The 19,689-nt window shown below is 32.4% G+C and overlaps 1 protein-coding gene across 1 annotated transcript in view; it reads left to right on the forward strand.

Moving 5' to 3' along the window:
- RIT2 (Ras like without CAAX 2) overlaps positions 1 to 19,689 on the forward strand; it is a 312,271-nt gene that overhangs the window by 56,228 nt on the left and 236,354 nt on the right. The window contains exon 2 of the mRNA XM_039842644.1: positions 13,947 to 14,003. Within this exon, the coding sequence (XP_039698578.1) occupies positions 13,947 to 14,003 (57 nt within the window). The remainder of the gene's footprint in view (positions 1 to 13,946; positions 14,004 to 19,689) is intronic.

Consider the following 19,689-nt stretch of genomic DNA (forward strand, 5'->3'; position numbering starts at 1 on the left):
TCAAACATTTTGGTCTTGGGATCATTTTACACACGTGAAAACAAAGAGCATTTAACTCTATAAGTTATTTGTATTGATATGTAACATATTATAAATTAAAACTGAAATTTTATAAAATCGAACTTGTTTATTAAAAGTTATTATAAACGTTAATTTTTTAAAAAATATGTTATACAAGCAACATTTAAAACATCTATATTTTCCAAAAAAGGCAAAAAATTGAGAATGGCATTGTTTTACATATTTTAAAATATCCACAGATATCTAGCTTGAAAGACATTTGGAGTCTCTTGTCTGCTTCTGTGTTCAATATGCTGCAATAAGTTGTTTTGGTTGAGTATAGGAAAAAAAAATTCAGTTTCATAGAGGTATGAAATTGGAAAAAAGAGGACCTCATTAACCCTGCGAAAGGTTCTCACAAACCCTTGGGGGTTATTTGACCACACTTTGAGAGCCACTGCCTTAGACAGAATAAGCACGATTCAGTTCTGTCAACATTGACGGAAGAAACACTGTGTTGTCTGCCAGTACAGTGTGTTCTGTCTCCAAGTTGCCAACGCCTTGACCTATCCAGTATTTGGAGGCCAGTAAAGGGGGCACAGCTGTAGGCAGACCTCATCTCAAGGCTGTGTTGGGGAGGAAGCATGTTTGTCATGAGGGCTGGATCCGGTCAGTGGATTCGTTCATGTCGCCATAACAAATTTAATATAAAGAACCGACCAGTGATATTTGGAAATTTAATAATACAGTCACAATCTGCCCTAAATTGTGCATCTTGCTCAAATTTTATCTTGTGTCAGATAATTATATAGACCTAATCCTCACCCCCATGTCTTTTCTCATTTGAACAGATGTCATACCAGGTCCAACTCATTCTCTACTTTTGTAATTGTAAAATTGATTATTTGAACTAAAATTCAAGACTTTCACATTAAGTTGTTACCTTCCATCTTTCTGGTTTCGTTGCAGCATTCCAGCCTGTCAGGATTGCTCTAAATCTTGCTTATGATTCCCAGGCTATTACCCTTTGCCTTTAGATTTATGTCATTTCATACATGTTGTGAAAAGAAGCAGATAGTTTAAAATATTACTTGAACCAAAATGTCTTAAAAATGTAGTATTATAAAAATTATTATAATTATTAGTATTATTAATGTAAACAGAGATGATCTGAGGAGGGCCATGGAAATAGTGTGCCTTTGATCAGGGCTTGTCTTATCTCTGCTTTTCAGAGCTTTTCTCCTTGGCTGAAGCATCTATTGTATCATGAAGGACTATAAAATTTGATAGAAGCTAATGATGTTTTTTGTGGGTTTTTTTTTGTTTGTTTTATTACATTTATTGGGGTGATATTGGTTAATAAAATTATATAGGTTTCAAGTGTACAAAACTCAGGAAGTTTAATGAACTTAGAAATAAAATCAATGAACAAAAGGAATATTTTACTAAAGAGATTGGTAAAGTATTGTACAAAGAGTATTATGAAATTCTTAGAAATAAGATAAAGATTAATCAAGTGAAGGAAAATGCTTAAGAAATATGCAAATATTATAGTAACACTTCATTCACAAGTACTTTATGCTTTGAAAATCTTCTGAACCTATAAAAGAAAAAATCCTTCAGCACCAAGATGTATGTTGTCTGTTAGTTACTAATATAATAAAATGTCAGGAAATGCTTTCACTGCTAGATCAGGGTGTCAAAACAGAGTAAATTCTTATGGCAAATAGTAAGAATATAAATTCTGATACAGACTAAATATTAATGTCTATAGTAACTCCCATGACAAATCTGAGCGCTTTGGGGCTCTTTCTGGTTACCATGACCCATTCACATGAATGAGACTACAACAGTTATCTCCATTAATTATTATATTCTAAGAGTAGAACAGAAGAGAAGGATATATTTACCTATGTTAGTACATGTATGCAGGGCCTCAACAGTATTTCATTTACCTAAAGAGATGGGGTTTATCCTAAATGATAAAATACTTGAGAAATGATTGGTGAAAATGTCTATTTTTCTTCTTTGTTTCATTAAGTACAAAATAAACTGTCAGCATAGAGCAAATAAGTAATGACTGGTAATACTGAGTTTTAATATCCATCATTTCTTTTTGTGTCCCATCAATCATCCTTGAAAATCACTCAGTGAAGATGAATAGAATTTTTAATGTCCTGGAAAGCACCATTTCTTTCTGTTAGCAGAGGGTTTATGGGGGAAGGAGGAGAAAAGGAAGTGAAGGAGAAAGAGCATTATGGGGGAAGGGAAATCCATCAGCAAAACAGAGAACTTCCAGGGTCGTCTCTCCTATCTAACTTCCTAGTTTAACATCGTTCCCCCAAACAGTGCCATTTCCTAATCTGCCTCTGAACTCCCAAACGTCAACCCCTTCCCCATCCTATACCCTCATGATGTTTCTCTTCTAAGAAAATAATAATCTGTGGAGAGAGCCAACTCTTGGAGACATAGGTTTGACATTTGCCTGGGTTACTGAGCTTCATGTATCCTGATATAAATACGTTGAATTATGCTTTTTAATTTAGAAGGCACCAAACCACCATTGTTGGATTCTTCTTTCTAAATGTCAATTTTATAGAAATTTAGAATCTGTAGTATCCATAGAGAAAACAAAGGAGTCCTCCATTCATGTTAGAAATGTATTAGTTAGAGTGGAGATTAGAGTGGAGATTAAGTAGAGATTAAGCATTAGAGTGGAGATTAAGATTTTTCTAACCTAATTTCTGATTCAGTATTCTTTTTAGTCTACCCCAAAGTTCAACCTCTTTAGTACCAAAAGCTTCAAAGAGAATTAAGGAGGGGTCTCTGGCTGTCTTTGCCAAACTCCATGAAGATCCAGTTCTACCACTGTTTTTAGTACTGTCCTATTATCTTGAGTTTAAAAGGATTTTATCATTCTTATTTGGGGGTATTCCAGGTTGGCAGCCACCTCATCTGACTTGAGTCTCTCGGCAGGGTGAGGTACCCTCTTTGGGAAATAGTCCATACTATGGCTTCTCATGAGGCTGGTTTTATGTTGTTGTTATTGTTTTTTTTTTCAATTATAATTGACATGCAATAGTATATTAGTTTCAAGTGTACAGCATAGTGGTTAAACATTATATAACTTAGGAAGTGATCCCCTGATAAATCTAGCACCAATGTGACACAATACATATTTATTACAATATTATTGACTATATTCCCTATGCTGTACTTTACATCCCTATGACTATTTTGTAACTGCCAATTTGTACTTCTGAATCCCTTCACCTTTCCATGAGACTGTTTCTGACCCTTAACTCAATATATCTTAGAAAATGTTTGTAAATGTGAGTGCTGGTAGAAAAAGAACTATCGACAAAAAATAAAAGAACTAAGAACTATTCACCTGAGTTTAACTGTAAGTCGAAAGATAATTTAAGATTTATTCATTTATTTGTACATTCAAAAAACAAACATTTCTCACATATCTATGCTATTATTCAGCAAGCATCAATGGTCCACTCATGAGAGAGTACAAATTTTCAGTTAAGAGAGAGGAATTACTAAGAAGCAATTAGCACAACGGAAAGTGTCTGGCTGCGGAGTACTATGACCCCTACCAATTTGTTTCCTTGATAGATCTATAACCCAGATCAAGTTAATGCATGGATTTAAAAATTTTTTTTGTTAAGTTGCTCCTTAAAGGAATTTTGAAATGTTAGGTACCCAACTTATATATGTTAAAATTGATATCTAAAAATTTCATCCTAAATTTAAATTCTTTTAAAGGATAGAATTCAAAGCTTATTTTAGATAATGATGTTGTAAATAAAAATGTTATATTTCCTTATAAATATATTAATTGGGATATAAAAGACAGTTACCTAATACTATTTGTGAAATAAGTCAGACAAAGATAAATACCATATAATTTCACTTATATGCAGAATCTAAGGAACAAAAATAACAAACTAATCAAAAACAGACTCACAAATATAGTGGACAATTTGGTGATGGACAGAGGGGAAGTGGGTGGAGGCTGGGAGAATAGGGTGAAGAGTTAAAGAAGTACAAATTAGTAGTTGATAGACGGTAATGGGGATGGGCAGCACGGCATAGGAAATGTGGTTAGCATTAATACGTTGGCTAGGTGGAGGGCCAGGGGAGGGAGGGAGCAATTGTGGGGCTTGTTTTATGAACTATATAGATGTCTAACCAAGGTACTGTATACTTGAAACTAATTAAAATAAATTAATTAATTTAAAAAAAGAAAATAAATACAAATACAAAATGAAAATAAAACCTATATAAACAAGTTCTTTAAAAGTGGAAAATGGGGAAAATTTGTTATTATTCTTCCTGGAAATTGTATATTCATTAAGCTTTTTTCCAAGGAAGTTCATCCTAATGTAACATTTTTTTATATTTTAATAATGATCCTATAATAATTTTATTTTTTCATAGTAATTGTTACCTTCTAACCTACTCTTAAATATATGCAAATATATGTCCATTTTTATTTTTTGTTTCCCTCTCAATTCCCAACATCTTCTAGAATGTAAGCCCCTAAAGGGCAGAGGTCCATTTTGTTCACTGGTGTGTCCCAAGCACCTAATAAATATTTTTGAATAGGTAAATGAATGAATAAATGGATGAATGAATGAATACTAGGAAAGGGGAATAGGGAATCCTAGTGAAGAGAAATGAGTTTCAATTTAAATGCAGTACTAAAAAATAATAACAATAATAATAAAAACATTTCCCAAAGGAGGTCACATGTGAGTAATATAGAGATAACAGAACCAAATCTTAAATGGGTGAAGGACTAGCTATGATGATGATGAGGACAATGAGATGAAGAAAGAGGCATTATAGAATGCTAAATATGGATGTGGCTTTAAGATGTCTGTCCTTACTCCTCTTATTTTTCAGACCAAAAAAAAAAAACTGACACAGAAAGTTTAAGTAATTTTTTCAGGGTACCACAACAAGAAAGCAATAGGAATAAATCAAAGTGACTGGACATCCGTTTTATCTGTTCTACTCCACTGACAGGCCTTCAAGTCCCAAAGGGAAGGCAATTACTTGACAACCACTATCTCTGTGTAATTAGATGATATCATTCTCCAGCATGTTTCAGTTTAGTCCTTTCCATAAATATCAAATTCATTTTCTTTTTTGCAGGGAGGGAGTGTTAGGGAGAGTAACAATGAAGTGGTGTGATTTTATGCAGTATTTTAATCTTTTAAAAATTTTGTATACAATGCCTTTTCTTTCCATAACTTTTTTTTTAATAACCAACAGTCTCTGCCTTTGGGCAAATACCACTGACATTCCAAGGAGGGTGATAGATAATATTGTCAGATTTTTCATATAGGTAAATTTGATGATTTAATACTAAATTATGCAAAACAAGAAGCAGTTGGTTTAAATTAAACTTTAAAATGAAATAGTAAATTATCAGAATATCCGAATAATAAAATGGAAATTTAAATAAAAAACATAGATGAAAAAGAAGAGTCCAATCAAAATGGGTTTGCCTTAAAAAAATGATTGTATTTAATCTCTGAATACTACTTTTGTATGAACATTGAAGATGCAATTGCCCATTATTTACTGTATGCATTTAATGAATATTTTATAAGGTCTGGGAAAGCACTACATTTACATAACATATATTAATGATGTGGCCACTAATAAAGAAAAAGGGTCTTTGATATAAAATCCATCTGGTACTTCCTGATGTTATCTGCAGCTTAATGTTAAGTAAATGTCCATTTCTGTAGGGAGATAAAAAAGTATTTTTGTTTGCTAACAAGGGTCATCCACTAACTGTAATACTTTAAGAAATCAAAAAGACAATCAAATCATCCCTAATTACTTTTGTTAAGATTATAGTGAATAACTCTACTTTTCTGATCTTTAAATGTCTTTCCTACTTGTAGGCACTATGCACTGTCTCTGTATCCATAAAGCCAGCGAAAGCAAGTAGACATAAGGAGAAGCATTTATGTGCACGAAGTGTGACAAACCTCCTATAGCTATTTCTTATCTCAGATTTTTTATGATGGCCACAGGGTTCACCTGGAAAACACACACACACACACACACATAAACACTTAGCCCATCATTTCAGACATATTCTCAGATAGATAATAAATTTTTAAATCTATAAAATTATACATGTATTTTCACCATGTAGGTTGCTATAACGTAAAAAATTTAAACAAATGTTATCTCTTTTACTTATTTTTGAGGTACTCAGCAGAAATTAAAAGATGCTTTATTTAAAAAGTCTAGATACCTCCTTCAAGGTAATTAGTAAGGAAAAGAATAACATTAAAATCTAATTTAGTTTTCCAGAGAATGATTTTGGAGGTGGGAGAGTGATATTTTATTTTCCTTCATTTGACATTTTCATATTTCCTCTGACTGTCCTTTTCCCCCATATGCTAGAAATTACTGTGTGTTCACCAAGACCCGTTTTCTTTTCTTACTGACCCACACCTCAGCCTCATAGCTGTTAGGTGGAGCTAAGCAACTAAACTCGAGAAAAGAATGTGGATATAGCAATATACAATATTTAGAGGACTTTTTCCTAAAAACCCCTCATGCTATCCTTCATGAATTCTCTCTCTTCACTCTTCTGCCACTTTGTTGTGAAGGATGAAGTGGGAAAGCTAACAAAATACATACAAGCTCCACATAAGGAAGACTATAACACTCTAAAAAATTAATTCAAAGAAGAATTAAATAAATGGAGAGATGTTCCATGTTTATGAATAAGAATACTCAATATTGTCAAGATGTCAGTTACTCCCAAATTAATCTATACGTTCAGTGCAATTCCAATCTAAACCACAGCAAGTTATATGGGTATCAACAAACTGATATAAAGTTTATATGGAGAGGCAAATGACCCATAGGTGTCAACACAATATTGAAGGAGAAGAACAAAGTTGGAGGACTGATGCTACATGACTTTAAGGCTTACAATAAAGCTACAATAATCAAGATAGTGTAATATTGGTGAAATAACAGACAAACATATCAATGAAACAGAATAGAGAGCCCAGAAATAAAGTGTCACAAATATACTCAACTGATCTCTGGCAAAGGAGTAATGGCAATACAAAAGAGCAAAGATACTACTTTAACAAATAGTGCTGGAACAACTGCATATTCACATAAAAAAATGAATCTTGAGACAGACCTTATACAGGTAAAAAAAAAATGAATTCAAAATGTATAATAGGCCTAAATGTAAAATTCAAACCTATAAATCTCGTAGAAGATAACACCGAGACAACCTAGAGAAACTTGGGTATAGCAATGCTTTTTTAGATAAAATACCAAAGGCACAATTCATGAATTAAAATAATAAGCTGTACTTTATTAAAATTAAAAAACTTCTGCTCTGCCAAAGACAATATAAAGAGAATTAGAAGACAAGGCACAAATTAGGAGAAACTATTTACAAAAGACACATCTGATAAAAGACTGTTATCCAAAATATACAAAGATTGCATAAAACTCAACAATAAGAAAACAAACAACGTGATTAAAAACTGGGCCAAAGATCTTAACAGATCCCTTACCAAAGAAAATATACAAGTGGCAAATAAGCATGTAGAATGATTCCCTACACCATTTGTCACCAGGGAAATGCAAATTAAAACAAGACACCATTATACACCTATTAGAATGACCAAAATCCAGAATGCTGACACCACCAAATTCTGACAAGGATGTGGAGCTAAAATTCAAATGAATGAAGTTTTGCTGGTGGGAACGCAAAGTGGTGCAGCCACTCTGGAAGATAGTTTGGTGATTTCTTACAGAAAGAAACGTCTCTGATATAAACATATCCAGCAATCATACTCTTTGGTATCTACCCAAAGGAGTTGAAAACATATCCACACAAAAACCTGCACATAGAAGTTTATAGCGGCTTTGTTCATAATTGCCAAAACTTGCAAGCAACAAAGATGTCCTGCAGTAGATTGATAGATAATTAACCTGTAGTACATCCAGACAACAGAATATTATTCAGAGCTAAAATAATAGTAATAATAATAAAGCTATTAAGCCATGAAAAGACATGGAGAAATGTAAGAGTAGGTAGAGGTGAATGAACTTAACTTGTCCATTAAAAGAAAATAGTTTTCAAGCTCTTAAACAAAATTCAACACTATGTAATAGACAATAGACTCACCTAAAATACAATGATCTAAAATGGTAAAAGCAAAAGCATAAGAAAAGATAAACCAAACAAATAAAAACAAAAATAAAGCAGCAATAACCATCTTGATATCAGACAAAAAATAATAATAATAATTAGATGAAGAAAGACACTTTTAAATAATAAAAGTCATAAACCACAATGAAAATAATAGTGTTAAAAATATTTATGCACCAAATAACACAGCCATTTTTATAACTGATGAGTTTAAACACCATTCTCAAAACAAGACTGAGAACAGACAAAAGATCAGGATATGAAAGAGTAAAAATACAATCAATAAAGTAAATCTTATCAACACATGTATCAAGTATCACCTTCTTATCAATATACTTTATTTTACCAAACACATTAATTCTATATTAAAACACCAAAAATATCAGTAAATTACATAAAGTGAAGATATTAGAAATAATGCTCTCTGATCACAAGGCAATAAAACTGAAATTAATAATAAAATAAGAAAAGGTCTCTACCAAACCTCTAAAGACCATGTAGTTCCAACGCTATATAAATTATTTCAGAGCATAGAAAATAAATGAAAAATTTCCTAAATTATTTTATAATGAAAGAACAGGATTGATACTTGATACCTAATCTTGATGGAGATGACATAAAAGAGAAAACTGCACACACATATTGCTTATGGATAATAATCTGATTTTGAAAATTTTTAAAAATTATTAGCAGATTCTAATACCTTATTAAAAATAAGACATCCTAGAATGTGAGTTTGGTTTGAAATGAGGATGTCTATTAATATTTCATCATATTAATGGTTCTCAGGAGAAGAATCACATGATTATCTCCATTATACTGAAAAGCTTTTGAATAATACAACTCCTATTTCTTATTGAAGGTTTCAAAAAAGCAAAAATGTTTGACTACTTCCATAATATCATGAATTATGTCAATATATCACAATACTAATGCTAGTACCTTACTGTGAAAAATAAAATTTATCCCCACTAAGGTCAAGAAGAAAACCAAAGATGATAATTACCTGCTCTATTTAATATTATCTTGAATGAATTAACCAATGAATACATGCAAGATAAATTATAAAAATAAAAATTGGAAACTATTTCTATTTGTAAGTGATGTGATAGAAACTCCTAGATACCATGATAAAATAACTCAAATAATAAAATACTTTAGCAAGGTAAAAGAGTTTAAGATTAACATGAAAATCAACAGCTTTCATAAAAACAAATGGTAATTACCCTAATGGTTCATTTTGATAGAAAGATTCAGTGGTCAAAAACTGGTGTTTGCCAGATTCATATACACAATTCTATTTTGACTAAGGGCTCTAAGATACTTCATGAGATCCAATAAATTCTTGTGCTTGCCTCCCATCATCCCATTCCTTACTCAGCATTCTTTTTCCTAGCTAATAGCCACAGACTCCTTCTGAGTTCAGTTTTATAGTCTCAGACAAGAACTGCTAAATGTACGTTGGCAATGATTTTGACTCTGAGTGACTCTGAATGTAATAAATCCATTCTTATAGCAATCAGAGGTTCAGTACTTTGCAGAACATTTCTTAGCTATCTCAACTACATACATACATACAGACTCTTCCATTATTGAAAGACTACAACTTCTGATAAACCCTGAAAAAAATGTTCTGAAACTGCTGACTTAGCAGATTTTCTAAAGTGTATGTAAAAGTTATCCTGGCCTCAATGTGAGATGGCTCCTGTTCAAAATTTTCCAAGATCACTCTTGTTATCTTTTACAGAACAGCAAACCCACAGCCAGGGTAAGCTCTAAGATAAAATATGTAAAATTTATTTCTAATACTATCTTGCCCTGCTTTCCTACATCTTTCCTGAATATACTGAATACAGATTCGTCAGGTTTGCTAGGTGGTTTTGTCAACTCAATCCATTGAGCTTGTTCACATTCAAGTATTAGGAACGTTGTGTGCCTCTTTTCAAAGGAATCTTTTCTTTAAAAAAGAAATGTACATAATAAGAAATAAATATCTAAAGTGAATATTATGGATTTCTGATTTTATGTACATATGTAAATGTACTTTGGGGAAGGAGACAGATCTTCAATTTCATTAGAGTCTTAAAAACCAATGTATTAAGATATTAGTCAATGCAAATAAAATCTCTGAAAAGAGAGAAGGAACTGTGATTGATTTTCTCACAAAATGGCTTTTTGGCAAAGGAAAATAGGATCCCAAAATTTTGAGGAGGTAAACCTGTACATTGTAAAATGAATAAAATTTAGTCCCAGTATAATCGATAAGTATTTAGTAGATTGCTTATCTTCAACATTGAACTTGATAGGTATTCAGGAGAAATTCTTCAAAAATTGTTTTACATATTATCTCTGCACAGGTAAATGGCTTTAAGATGTCCTATCAGGCATTCACCTTGTAAAACACAAAATAAACTTTTACAAATTGATCTTTCTAAAGTTATCTTTTGAAGTTCTGGGGCAAAGCTCAGCTAGCCCTCTCTCCCTTGGTTCTGTCTCAGTGGTAGATCAGATTATTTAAGAATTCAAAAGCTTTTTCAATTCTACAATAACCAGCAGGTTTTCATTAAAGCACAAACTCCATCATCTAAATATATGCTAGGTGTTCTTATAAGTAAATGTTCTTATAAGTAAATGTCAAGGTAAATCCTTGACTGATTTATTTATTTCTAAAACTGATTCTGTGATTTTGAAGTTTAATATCAAATACATCTATTAGCTCTTAAAATGCTTATATGTTTTTCCTTAAATTTATTCCAAACTTTATCTGCCTTCAAAATGCCTACCTAGATTTATAGTAATTAACCTAGCTCATAATTATACACAATGTTTTCTAACACTTCTTGGTAACTTCCATGACTGGCACCTGAAAGACGAAGAATTTAAATGTGTTGATTGAATGGTGTGACATTTGTACAGATAGATGGATCATTATTAGCATTGTAAAAGAAAACCAGAGACAGACAGTAATTAAAGCAATAAATATAGATTTTATTAAAAAACTATTGCAATAGAGGAAAGAGAACTCATTTTAGAATTGGTCTCAATTCCAAATACAGTAGGGACAAGTGGGGATTCATAGCCCCGGAGAAGGGTAGTGGTCAGGAGATGGAAAATTACTAAGAGGAAACGACAGGAGTAGGAAGGATTCTGGTTAGACCGAGTTAATAGGACATTTCCTGAAGGTAAGCCAAAGAGGTCACCTAGGGGGTGATGGGAAATGAGGAATTTGATTATATATCACTAGTGATCAGATATTTAGTGTGAAGAATTCATTCTAAACTGACAAGAGTATTGTTCCTAAAACTGAGTGAAAGAGAGATGAACACGGAAGTTAAAAGTCAAGACCTAGTTTATAGGAGGGTTCAGAGGAGCCAAAGTTTGGTCAATAAGAGTCTTTGTTAGTATGATATCAAAATGAAGAAGGTGAAGGCCATTCTAAGCTATAGCATAAAGGCGTGCTCATGGTTGGAAAGTACTTCAATAAGTCTGAGAACACAAGGTAGCTGTCTGGATAGTGGTAAAAGTTGAGACTGAACAGATATGATGGGCATATGGAGGACCACATATGCTAACATGACATAACAAATATGGTCTTTATCCTTATAGTTACTGACATATGAATGACATAGTTCCCTTTTAAATGATGATTCTGGTACCATTGTGAAAGTTCTAATGGAAGGAAAAGGAAATAGCTACAGGATATCAGTTTTGAGCCTATTGCAATAGAGACTTTCAAAAGAAATATGACTGAACTAGAATAACCTCAGAAATAATTGAGACACATTTGAACAATATTTTGGAGGCAACAATAAAAATTCATGGTGACTGGATGGAGGATATGAGAGGGGATGTCTCCAAAGACATCTTTAAGATTTTACCCTAAATAATTGACTATCATAAGATGGATAGTGAGGCTCTTAATCACATTAGTGAATAGGTGTAAATCTCCTTGTTCTGAGTGGGGTAGAGTGGAAATATCTTTATTTTACTTTTAGAATTAATGAGTCTGAGCGTCTTTGGAATTTAGTTGATTGACTAGTCAAGCCAATTGTTCATTAGGAGGCCGGGCATCTGACTTCTATGAGAGTAAACTAGCCAGGGACTGAGAGATAGAGGAGACTGCTATTTTAAAATGCAAGACAAACATTTTCCTAATTTTCCTTGATATCCACTTAATAAACATGTTGTTTTCAGTTTGTTTACCTGAAATATTCTAAATCCTAAGGCTGTCTGTAAGGAATATTGGTTTGCATTTCAAAAACTTGCCCTACACAACCCAAATGAGCAATACTTTCATATGGAGTCTTCTTTGTCAGTGCAAAGACAGGAGGTAAACAGTGTTAAAGTGTAAACAGAAATTCTATTTTACTGAATCAAGGTCCATTTCTTTGTATTTCTCAACAGGGATAGATTAGTGCCTTGTTCAGTTTTGCTGAATTTAACTGTCTTCCTTGCTCTGAACATTTGCTGAAGCACGTATACACTGTTAGTAGGAACCAAAGCCAAACAGTAAAGTGGTAACAACAGATTTTATTCAGTAATTATTGCAATGGTGGAAAAGATAACTCATTGTAAAATTGTACTCAATTCCAAATACAAGGAAAAGTGGGGATTTAGAGTCAAGGAGTGGGGGTGGGCATTGGTGGATAGGAAATTTTTAAGAAAAAACATCAAGACTGGGGGGATTCTTGCTAAACGGATTTATAATGATTCTTGTTGAAGATTGGCCATGGTGATCAGATATCAAGAGTTAACCCAATAAATTTAATTAAAATTTTTAAAAACAGGGTGATCAGATATCAAAGGTGAGAGAATCTCACTAAACTGACTTAGCAGGATTCTTGCTACAACTGGCATAGCAAGGACAGGGGCCAAGGTCAAGGCCTAGGTGAGAAGACTGAGAGGAGCTTCTTTCAAGTTTGGTCAAGGAGAGAGTCTGTCACACACACACACACACACACACACAGAGAGAGAAAAAAGACAGAGAACTATTATATTGATTTTTTTTTTTTTTTTTTAGTTTTTTTCCTTTACTTCAGAATTCCCTTGTCTCCCAATAATGAAAATTTATATGGGGAAACTCTACTAGAGAAACATTGCAAATGTATTACAAAGGTATAGATATAGAAGAATGTGGAGAATTTAGAGGAGATACCAAAAAAAGTAATGAAAATTAATAAAGGGTTCTAAAAATATGGATTAGACAAAATAAAAGTGACTTAAATAATTTTAAATGTGGAAAGCTAAGGATAAAATTTCATATAAGCATGTACCTTTTTAACTATTAGAGACTTCAGGGATTATCTTTTTATTTTAAAGATGAGGAAGTTAAGTCTCAGGACTTTTACTAAAGGACTTTTAGTAAAAAGATCTTTCTAACCAATACCAACTATTTAACCAGAGAAAGCCAAGAAGGATCCTACAGGTAGTTTACATTCTCATTATGTCAAGAGCCTTCTCATTTTTACTCCGATGTAATTTTTATTTAAATGCACTTGAAATTTTGATATATATATTCCAGAGAAATATCTAGCATTATTTTTCACTCTAGATACATTTTTCCTTCTAGAACTTTCTCTTATTATCATCATTTTGTGGTTCATGCAGTATAATTACACTCACAGAAATAAGTCACCTATTAAAAGACTAATGAAGTACACTGGTGAATAACTGATTGATTAATGAATGGATATTTATTAAATTGAATTTATTTTTTTTTCAGCAATGACAATGCAGTTTATTAGTCATCAGTTCCCTGATTATCATGACCCCACTATTGGTAAGTAAAAGCCTCTTTTCTCCTTAGCCCAAACAAAGACACTATAAATAAGTGGCTTACAAATATTGTTGATGTCTTTGAAGAATAAGAAATATATTTTATACGATGATACAGTACACACACACGAATATATAATATGTAAACTACCACAATATAAGCTTCAAGAAACAATATTTGTCCTTACATTGCCATGCACTCTACTTTCTGTTCTATTTTATTTCTTCCTGATAAATGATAATTGGAATACATTAAGTTCATTTCAGGATCCATTATTGGATATCTACTACATTTGAAAAACTGCTCTGGATAATATAACTGATGTAGTTTTTATTGGCCATTTGCTCAATTTATCAGTGTTTTGATCTTGTATTGCGAAATTAGATAACCATGTTAACAGCGCATTTGGAAAAGAATCTAGGTATAATTTTGTTCACCATCCTCATTTTGCAGATGAGGAAACTGAGACCCAAAGAGTCAAAATATTGTTAAGGTAAAAAATTCCAGCCATGTTTCATTTTTCCTATCCAATTTTCTTTCTATCACATCAAGTGCAGGCATATTGAATTAGGAACATGTTTTCTTCCTCAATCAAAACAGAAAAACGTATTTAACACAGCTTTATTCTTTCAAAGAGCGACTTTAAGGAATCAGTTGAAAATTTCCAAGCAGCATCTGTCATAGTATTCTCTGTTTCAAAGCACACTGAATATACATCGAGTATTATTTCATGGTAGCAAAAAAATCATATAGCTTCTGGACCCCTCGAAGCTGCCTGATTGCCTAGACCGTGAGTTGTTTTGACTATACTTTATCTCTTACCCTTTTTATTCTCTCTGTCTGAAAAATCTTCTACCCTCACCTGCTATGGTTGTGATCCTCACCTAGCAGTTTTAATTCAAGGTCCCAATGTGTACATAAAATGTTATACGTAATTATCTTGTATCTCTTCCAGCAAATCCTCCAGGACATTTGCTTGAGTACTACTGGTGAAACAAATAAAATGTACCAAATGTATTCATATTTAAATGTCCCATAATTCAGCAAGGTCTTCTCCATCAATTGAATTGAATTAGTAAGATTTTAAGTGCAGGCAATATGTATGTTGTTAATCAGAAAGCACTTCCTTAAGGAGTCGAGTTTTGCTTCTGGAGAGAAAATAATCACTCTATAAAGTTTTAGAAGCGATTGGCTGCAACTATATTTAATAATTCTCCAAATCCATTTTCTAAATATCTTGATTCTGGAATGCTGGTAACTTTGCATAACCTACTATGAGTAACAGAAGAGGAGAAATCTCTGGGCAAAAGCTCTGAATCTTATCTTGCTGGAAAATTTGACTGTATAATATACCATTTATGAAATCACAAATCACTCCGTTCATTATTTTCCATCATTGTATAAGCTTCATATACTGGTGTTTCAAAAATCTACCTTTTGCTTACCAGCCTCTCAAGTCTGATACCTTGAATAGGACAATATATGTGAATAAATCATAAATGGCTCCTTCAGGAAAAATAAAGGAGAAGAATATCATGATGGCTCCTTTAGATATCCATGAGGCACATCTATCATATGAGTTTAAGCTAACTGGACATTCCATACTCACAAAGAGCTGAAATCATACCTTTACACAGCTATAAATAGCTTTAGAAGTTTGGAAATGGAGACACAGAGCACTTGATTACTTACAATTTGATTTTCCCATCATTTCATTTCTTAGCAACTCTAATGGGAATATTGGTTAACAATTTTCCATGAGTAACCTGCTCCAGGAAGGTGAAAGTTCCAAATAATTTACTTTTCACCTGTTCAAGCTACATAACTATAACTCAGTCTGGCTGACTTAATGACCCCTCAAGAGGAAATTCATATTAGTACATTTTGAAAATCATACAAATTAGAGAAGAATACACCTATCAAGTATACTTACTTCACAATTTATATAGAAAATTAATATTTTTCAATCTCTGTTTGAATGAGTTTGTCATCGTACTGACAGGTTTTTGGATAGTTTCCCTCTGAAATCTTTGAGAGATTTGTATGGTTTTATTTTCTCCCTTATATCCAGCATAGAGTTATTTTTCTTTCAAATCTACATCAATTCTGAAAATTTAGGTTCCTTTTAGCCTTGACAAGAATTAGGGATATTATCTGATATCATCGTTCTTCCCAAAGAAGTAATTGTTCTCTTTATGAACTGACAACAGTTTCAAAGTCAGTAACCAATGGGTCTAGCTTTTGTAAATCCACAGAAGCTACCTATGAAAGAGATATTAAAAGGTATTGAGTCTATTCTCCCATGTGAGAAAATCTCACTCAAAAATTAAATTAATTTCCTTAGAAAGATACGAAACACGAATAAATTTAAATTGTAATTTAATCTCTAAAATGGAATATCTTTAAGCATTCGACATTGTGTTAAGTACAGTTCAATTTTTCTATAGTAAAATAATTATAGGAATAATAAGAAAAAAAAAACACTTGACCAAAACCTGACATCCAAACTTTCGTATTAATAAACACGTCATTTTTAATTAATAATAAATCATTAGAGGTTAGCATTATAGGCACTTCAGTCAGCAAAAAAAAAAAAAAATTTAAAAGCCTAATATCTGCAAAGGAATTTGTTTATCCTCTGGAAATAGAAGATTAAGCTAACACAGTTCCAGCCTTTGAGGGATTTTCAATTCAGGAAGAGGAATTAAGACAAATATACAAATATTTATAATATCTTTGAAGCAAGTTACTACTGTAAGAAAGAAGGAAAATGCTAAGAGGTTTTAAAAGAATGGAAAGGCAGTTCAGTGACCCTCTCTTAAGTTGTGTTTACTGTAATTTAAGATCACAGCTTCTGCATGTTTTAAAAGCCAAGAAACTCCTGCCACCCTTTCTAGAATTCAAGATTCTTTGAGGAGAAGTTTCAGAGAAGTCTGGACTTATTAAAGACTTTTGAGAAAATGGCCTAGGACAGTTTGTTTTGCTATGCTCTTTAAATTTTATTTTAACTTGTTTGAAATTAAAAATCTTATTTTATATAACTCTAATTTAATATGAATTAGATGTCAAGTTGTTAATTTTTTTTTTTTTTTGCAAACAGAATCTGGTGTCCATTTTCTCAAAACCAACTCTCTCTCTATACATATGTAGATATAGATATAGATGATATAGATATAGATATAGATATAGATACCAGGTTCTCATTTGTGGACTGTATATTTAGTGCAAATTTTTGTTTATTGATACCTTAATATATTGAGAATTATTTCTGTTCATGTTCATTAATAGTCAAATGAATGTAAACATGTAAGCATAGAAAACCAGATCACTTTACTTGGAAACAAGATAGAGTCTCAAATAGCTTGTTCTGAATAAGACATTTGATACTGAATGGAAATTTTCGAACTGTGAAGGATTGATGTTTCTTCTGTTACAGAGCATTATAATAATTTCGGTTAAGTCATATATATAATTGGTGATTATCACTCACTGTCCTCAAAGACTGTATTTTGGCCTCCTTTCTCTGTCTGTAAAATTTTATCATATATATTAATATATTATCAATGATAAATATATAAATATAAACATATTTATATATATTATAAATATACCTATATATTTATTTAACACCTATTATGTGCTAGGTACCATGCTAAGCATGGGGTATATAGAGATAAAAACACAATCTGTGCCTTTAACACTTTCCCAGTTGGATGAGAAAGTTAAATCGGCAAGCAAGAGCATAAGGGGCATGGAATACATGCAGAGCAGTTGCTCTCTTCATCAATTTTTGAAGGCTGCATGGGAGTTAAGGAAGTGAAGATGAGGAACAAATAGATATCTGCAGAAGAACAAAAATACAGGCACCCAAGCAAGACAACACAACATGTGACTGAATTGCAGCATTTGGAGAATCAAAAGTCTCAAAGATGAAATAAATAATATAATGTGCAGGGTGGCACTAGCGGGGTAAAGAGTTGTTAGGGACCAGATCTTTAAAGATCATGTAAGACTAGCTAGGGGTTTAAATGTCTACAGTCCTATATTCTTCTCTGAAATAAAAATAATGTTACTGACAGCCTACTTAAGTTTTACATTTAGAGAGCTTCAAGGCAGACAAAAGTTAAACATGCCCTAACTTTAACCAAGGACTAATTACCCCTAGTAGACCTTACTTCCCTCAGGATTCTTCACCACGGCAAAGCCCTTTATCTAGCATGATCTTGTGCCAGAAACCCAAGGGAAATCCTTGATACCTATTTCAATGTCTACATTAAATATTCACCAAACTCTGTTCTTTCTACCTTCAAATATGTGCTGGACCTGTCCCCATCTCTCCTTATCCTTGTTGTTTTCTTATTTTAAGCCACTCACATTTCCAATTTGGACTAGCTCTTCCAGTTGTTTTTTATACAGAATCCAGATATATCTTTATAAACATAAATTTGGACGGCTGAATAGTTCCCAATGTTGTCAATTATGTTTAGGATGAAGAGTAAAATTCTAAGTCTAGAGTGAAGACTCTCATGGTCTTACATACTCACCACCCTCCATTCCTTTTTTGGGCTTCAACTATAGCCACTTTCTTTTAGATTCTCAAACTAGCCAAGCCCATTTTGGGTTATAGGACATTTGTACACATATTTTAACCCTGAATGCTCTTTACCTCTCTATCCTTTATCTTTGCCTGGTTAACTCATACTTTGCTCAAATTTCATCTTAAATATTTCTTCCTCAAGAAAGCGTCCCCTGACTACCCAAAGTGAAATAAGTCTTTTTTTCATGCATTATGTCAGAACCTTGAAAGTTTACTTAATATATCATTTATCGCCATGTAATTAAATAATTGTTTAGTTACTTATCTGTTTAATTAAGGTGTCATGAGGGTAGGAACCCCCAATATGTTATTCACTAGTGCTTCTCCACACCTTACCAGAATGGCAAGCATATGGTAGTGCTAAATAAATATTAATTGAATAAAAAATGAGTGAACAAATATATTTCTATAAAAACATCTAATAATTTTTACATTTTGGTACAGTTAAATATTAGAGCCCTAGGGAGCAAGTAAACTAATAATCAAAGGTGTACTAGTTATCTGTAGCAAAAATTGCCTATGTACATTAATGGCTATTTCTTAATTGAAATGGTTATCAGAAGAAAATTTCTTTGAAAATTTAAAATCATATGCTAATGTAAATTATTATTTCTTCTGCTTTATCTTCTTATTCTTTCTCTTCTTCTTCTTCTTCTTCCTTTCCATTCAATATTTATTCATCAGTAAATATTTGTTGGGCAACTATGATGACCCAAGCATTACACAGGGCACAGAAATCAACGATACACAAAAATGCATTTCCTCATAGATCTTCCCTGCTTCATTTTATTTCATCATCTCTAAGATCTGATTATATCTTTTTTTTTTTTTGGAGTCCAATTGTCCTTTTTTTCATTGCACTTGGATAAGTTGAGGACGTTCTGTACGTACAGCACACAATTGATTAAACTGGCCTTAGGGATCTATTCAATTGTTTCCTTGGGTTGCTTTTCTTGCAGAAAGAAAACAGCTTTAACAATCCAAGAATTCGTTATCACTTTATTAATCTACCTGCTCATACATTTATTCAGTACTTGCAATGCACAGAAATTCATATGTCCAACAAGTTTCCAGCTCTACTTACAAATTCTA

This window comes from Pteropus medius, unplaced genomic scaffold, assembly GCF_902729225.1.
Source record: "Pteropus medius unplaced genomic scaffold, Ma_sr-lr_union100, whole genome shotgun sequence".
In the NCBI taxonomy this organism is placed as follows: Eukaryota; Metazoa; Chordata; class Mammalia; order Chiroptera; family Pteropodidae; genus Pteropus; species Pteropus medius.